A 6,150-nucleotide genomic window follows, 5' to 3' on the forward strand; every position below is an offset into this window, starting at 1 on the left:
ATTTCACTTATATTTGCTACCTCACTAACCTGTTGGTTGACAAGGTTAACAATAGGAGTTTGTTTTATATTTATAAGTGAAATTTTACACATTTTTTTGAATACTCACCGTTTTTGCAACATTTAGAAGTGAAGCCCCCTTTCTCTGTTTACATGTCATTTGGCTGCTTCATTATATTTGATACTGTAACAGCTACATTTGAGATTTTTAACAGTTTTTACGGTCATTATTACAGGCGGTTTGATACTTTTTGTATATTTTTACTCTCATACATTTTGTTTGAATATTATGTAAGATCTTGCCTTTGGTAGCTTACTGTGGATACTATAAGTCTATTCCTGTGCTTATTCATATAAAGTTTATTTTAGTATATATTTGTTTGTTTTGTTGCACACTTTTTATATGATTTTTTTATGAGTTTCATGTTTCAAGTCGCTCTTTCTATGTATTTTTCTGGCCACTACGGATAGAATTTGTTTTTAGAAACCCTTTTCATTAAGAGATACTTTTTTAAATCTACCATTCTTACCTCAGATTACCTTGACCCAGAGAATACACATGGCATTCCAATCATGAGTGAACTAGCCACCTGTTATATTCCTGATACCAAATGGCTTGTAGCCTATATCTTGTATTAGCACTATGCTCCACACACCATTTCTTCAGCAATATGTCCACCGGCCTTCTGTCTCTGCTCTTTAAAATATTTTTCCTTTTTGTTTTCAGGAATATATGGTCCTCCTATAATCCATTCTCCAATGTCCTGTGGCTGCATTACTTGGCTGATAAGCTGCTCAGTGCTGTAAAGTATGTTCAAAAACCTTCCTCGGTAGTGGACCGCAGAGAGCTCCGCAAACTTCAGGTTTTCCGCAGAGAAGTTCGGAAATGTAGTTCTGCAACAGAGGCTCTGCGCATGAGTAAGATTTTTAAATGATGGAAATCGCATCGTGGATAATGTTTACATTGGTGTGAGCTCATAAACACAATGTGTTTTGGTTTTATATAAAAAAATAAACTGGAAAGTACTATGTATTCTAACAACTCCCTATCATAATCCTTTCTCCGTTTATTAAATGTCTCCCGCTCTATGCCTGTCAATAAATATCTCAAGCAAAATCTTTTCTAAGTTCTGCATCATGCTGCACCTGTAACCTGAGACAGAAGATCACCATCAGAATGCATTTTAAAAATGTGTGAATAAAATAAAGGTAGAAACCTCCAAGACCAGTCTCTCAAAGAGCCCAAAATGAGGCTTCTCAGATTGCATATCAACGCAAGCCAGTGATGGGGAAGAGAATGTCTGCTCCCTTTTGTTGATGGTTGGCCCTGTGCTCCACTGTGAAGCCCTATTCTGTCAGGTTGACAATTTTTTTTTTTAATTGTAGGTTGCAGGGACAGGGTCCTGGTACCATAACCTTCCTTTGTTAACAGTTCATATATCACCTGTCTGTGGGTTTTATTTTCATCACACATTCCGCTATTACATTGTCAAGAGAATGACCAGTGTCCTCTAAAACAAGAGTAGTCAACCTTCTAATACCTAACGCCCACTTTTGTATCTTTGTTGATGGTAAAATTTCCTTACCATCCACCGGTGCCACAGTAACACATTTTATAGCGCAAGTGCGATTTTGTTTTTTTGGGGGTTTTTTTGTGGGTGAGTAGTGCAGTGTGCATGGGTAGGGGTTGAAGGATGCTGTGCGGGGTGGAGTGCATGGGAGTGGGCAATCTGTGTGTGTTTGTGAGGGGGTGGTGTAGTGTATGTGAGGGGTGCATAGGGTCTATTCTGTGTGTAGGTGGGTGAGATGTGAAAATCTTAATGTCTCCCCGTCCCTTCTTCTTACCTTTTACCGTGGAACGGGGAAATAATGCTGCAAGCCCTGGTGGCATGTTCATTTTAGCCTGCAGCTCCTCCGGCTGCAGACTGACTCTCCTGTCTTCCTGCGAGCACAGTACTGTATCGGAGCGTTGCCATGGTAACACTCGGCAAAGCTACGACCACCCTGCTCACAAGAGGAACACACAGCCTCCCAAGCCCTTTCCTTCCTTCTGCTGGAACTACGTACAGTAATAGTGTGTAGGCGCTCCTTATACGTAGCTAAAATACATTTCGGGTGGTGCTTACCATATACACCAAACAGAAAACAGATAATAAATACAATATATCAGTGTGTACACCCTACTCAGTGCAAATGTAAAATCAGATATCACCATATGATGAACTCTAATAGAATGGTACCTAAAATATAAAAGACAACATAGTGTGAACTGTATAATATAACCAAGTGGTGAACAGATATTGGACTACCACTCTGTGACAGAACCGTCTGTCTTTGGGTTATGTTTCTCCTCCCTCCATTCGTCTGTTTGTACGGTTGTTTCTTTGCCCGTGCAGTCCCCTTATTTTCCCATATTATTTCCCGAAAGACTGCCGAATACGCGACCACCGGGAAGCTGGCGTGTGCCGTCAATTGACCACCCAGTATTTGCGGTTAACCACAGCTTAATTGACTGTTACTGGGTGGTCGCAGCTACACCTGGCTGCCACACGATGGCGGTGTTATGGAGCTCCCCGGACAACCAGCGGTGCTCTGCCTAGCTTCAAAACACCAAGAGCGGACACTTTTCTTCCCAAGCACCGCTGAGCTACCAGCCTTCGGGTCTTCACCCCCGTTCGTGAACCGAACGGCAGAGTATTCGGGACTTTGTGTTTTATAATGTACTATATGTGAGGGTACCCGGATAGCTATGCCATGGAGCATGTTCGTGGAATTAAAGACTTTGGCTCCATGGCGATTAAACTGCATTTGTGTGGTCTGAGCGCCATTCACCTAATAGTGTGCGCTCAGACCGGAGCTATCTGGGGGTACGTTACATGTCTATATTTATTGTAACACTGTAAATTTTAAAGTAATTCTCTATCCTGTTGCCCCCACGTGCATAACGGTGATTTGCCTTTGTCCTGGGAGATAATTGAATTACTTCTCAATTATCTCCAGGGCAGAGAGGAGGCAGCCATGATGCATTGTGGGGATGTATTGTGACTGTATGTCCTGATCAGATACCTGTCTGTCCTTTGTTACAGTCTCCCCTTTAGTCCCCTAGGGGAGTGTCCACCAGGTGGGAGACTTCCATAAATATGGGCAGGTAGCCCTCATTAAAGCCAGATCTTGTTTTACCCTCAATACGGAGCTTGGTCTCATGATTGGGGGGGATTTACTATACGCGGTTAGAGACTGATTGCTGGAAGTGTAAGCCGCATGGATGCTGTGCCTGCTCGTCGGTTAGCAGCGATTCGTGAAATTACCGTTCGGGAGTTTAGAGAACTACTGGGTACACCGTTCGGGACTTAGGAGCATTCCCCTGGTTCCAGTTCGGGAGTTTGGGGTTCTACAGTAACTGCCTATACCTCTGCAAAGGGAAGCTCTACTAAACGGCGGTTTAACTCCTTTATGTCGGGAGTGCCGTAACACACTCATATTCTCCAGATCCATACTAGGCTCTGTGTGACAGGTTCAAAAGTGCCAATGCAGGCTAGCGACCCCACTGACGTTAGTAGAAGATGATGATGAGACTCTAGATAGGTTATAAAGAAAATGCATTGGTATAAAAAAACACCACGGGGGCGTGGCCGACCAAGAGACTGAGCGGACGCCTAAGTGAGAGGCTCCGTATCGCACTACAGCAAAAACGCTATTTTGGCCGAAAAAACGAAAGCAATCAGACAGACACATCACCCCCCACCAGAGAGAACCATGGGGCGCAAAAATCGGAAAGCTCAGCACACAGAGACGACCTGTTTACCCGATATTCGGCTCTCCTTCGAGAGGCCCATACCGCGGCTGCAAGCTAAGATGGCGCCCGAGGCCGGAGTGGAAAACACACGGTCGGAAGATTCCCCAGAGGAAGAAGATCCCTCCACACCACAACGATCAGGAGGAGATTCCACTGCATCAGAGTCTGATGAAGACTCCGCACCCTCCACGAAGGGGGACATAAAGAAACTCCTGCAAGATCTCAGGAGAGTATGGAGAGAAGACCTGAAAGTGGTACAGGCTGAGGTGGGGACAGTCCACACCAAAGTCCGAGCTCTGGAAGAGAGAGAAGGTGCCAGAGAGGCACAACTACAAGAGACTGTGGTACAAATGGGGGACCTAACCGCACAGGTCCAGAAACTAAACCGCACTGTGACAGTGCTGGAAACTCGACATAGACGCAGGAACATTAGATTCAGGGGGATCCCGGAGGCAATTGGTAACGAGCCTCATAGACAGCCTGGGAATTGAAAGGGGGGCCACCCAGCCGCTCATAACCTCGGCATTTAGAGTCCGCAAATCCCCAGCAGCACCAGAAGGGACCACCAGGGATGTCATAGCGGTAACACGCGACGTAAGTGCCAGAAATGCAATCATGAGCCGATCCAGAGCGCAGGGGGCCATAGAATTCGATGGCAGCACCATAGCCATCTATGGAGACATTCCATTCTCCGTACTGGTGGAGAAACGGAAACTAGCACTGGTGGCCAGGAAACTCAGACTGCTCCATAAAGTTTCGATGGGGAATGGAGGGGTCCCTAGCAGTGACAGTGGGGGACACATCCCACACCCTGACGTCAACAGACGACCCCGAGGCATTCTACAAAATCCTGGCACTGCAGCCCAGGCCCACACCAGAGCCACCCTCCAAGTGCCACCAAGCGGGCGGATCGAAAACCTGCCCCAGTAAAGTGCAGAGTCTGAACAGACCAGAAGGAGGAAGAGCCTCAGGACGCTGGACCCCAAACACTACAACACAACAAGCGAACCAATCCCACCCGAGCCACAGACATAGAGACTATAACATTGCCTAAGCCAGTAGGAGCCCAGATAGTCATTTTAGTCCACAGAGACATACATCCATGTCAAATAGCCACTGGGGGATCCCACGGCATGCTTCCCGGAAGGCTGCCCCAGGACAGTAACTGTTTACTAGACATATACATATTGTTCACTTATACAATGGAAATGATGTATATCATATATGATAACTCAATAAAAAATATAAATTGAAAAAAACACCACCACCTCAAGGTACTATGGGAGTGGAACCCAGCATATAGATACAATATAATAAGAAAAGGCTGGAATTCCACTTAGCCCTATAATTAGTAACCACGAGTGAGTATAAAAACAAATGTGTAAAACCAAATGCAGAAAACGCGTTTCGGCAGTAAGCCTTCTTCCAATGCTGGTTTCTGAGTCCCAAATGTCTTCTTATATACATTCTTTTCTTTGCTGATCACCTGAACGTGATTTTTAGCGTAACGTAATTTCCGTTTTTTCGACTGACATCACTTACGCATCCGGCTAAGTGGAATGCAGCGTTCTTGATGTGGACCACACGGAGAATGGAGTGGTAGAGACAATATATTTATTCCTTATATTCTGCCTCTGCTGTTATAGACATACTACACTATATAAGTATTCCTGTCCCATTTCGTTTTCTCCCTTATATTGGACTCCACACAAGGATTTTAATTGTTAAGCACTGCTTACCTACATCCCCCGTTTTACTTGCATCAACGACCAGAAAGAAGAGACTCTGGTTTGGTAAAGCTTTAGCTGCTGTACACATAAGGAACAAGCGCCAGAAATCTCACTTGCTGCTATAATTGAAAAAACTGAATCTATTCGTAAAAACTACTAAGAATAAATTAACAATATTAAAAGAGCACTAAATTCACCCAGATGACTTTATCTCAATGGTGACTCATCATTTTAACCGTTAATGTTAAACAGTAATGGGTCTATTGCAAGGTTAAACACACCTCTATTGGTTGTCTTCCTGATATAATAAAACTCAGTCCTGCAAACACATGCTTATCGTAGCGTTTGATTGGAGGAGTGTGGCGTTTGGCTGCGTATGCGTATCTCCCATCCAATGCTTCACTAAGAGAGACAATGGAATGGACAAGATCATGGAAGACACCTCTGAAGTTGGAACATGCGGTTGCAGTGGAGGAGTCACGCATAAAGGTGAGTATTCTTTATGTAACTAGCAAAGAGGATTAGACAGAGAGGAACCTATGGTCCCAAAAAGCGATTCATTTTGGGACTATAGCTTCCCTTTAGTCCGCTAACCAGTATTATATTTAAAGACAAACTGGAGAGC

At 44.4% G+C, this 6,150-nt stretch overlaps 1 protein-coding gene across 1 annotated transcript in view; it reads left to right on the top strand.

Moving 5' to 3' along the window:
* The window catches only part of HASPIN (histone H3 associated protein kinase), a 107,603-nt gene extending 106,493 nt beyond the window's left edge, over positions 1-1,110 (top strand). The window contains exon 16 of the mRNA XM_063450877.1: positions 727-1,110. Within this exon, the coding sequence (XP_063306947.1) occupies positions 727-934 (208 nt within the window). The 3' untranslated portion in view covers positions 935-1,110. The remainder of the gene's footprint in view (positions 1-726) is intronic.
* The last annotated feature ends 5,040 nt before the right edge of the window (positions 1,111-6,150 follow it).

Source organism: Pelobates fuscus, chromosome 4 (assembly GCF_036172605.1).
Source record: "Pelobates fuscus isolate aPelFus1 chromosome 4, aPelFus1.pri, whole genome shotgun sequence".
Classification (NCBI taxonomy): Eukaryota; Metazoa; Chordata; class Amphibia; order Anura; family Pelobatidae; genus Pelobates; species Pelobates fuscus.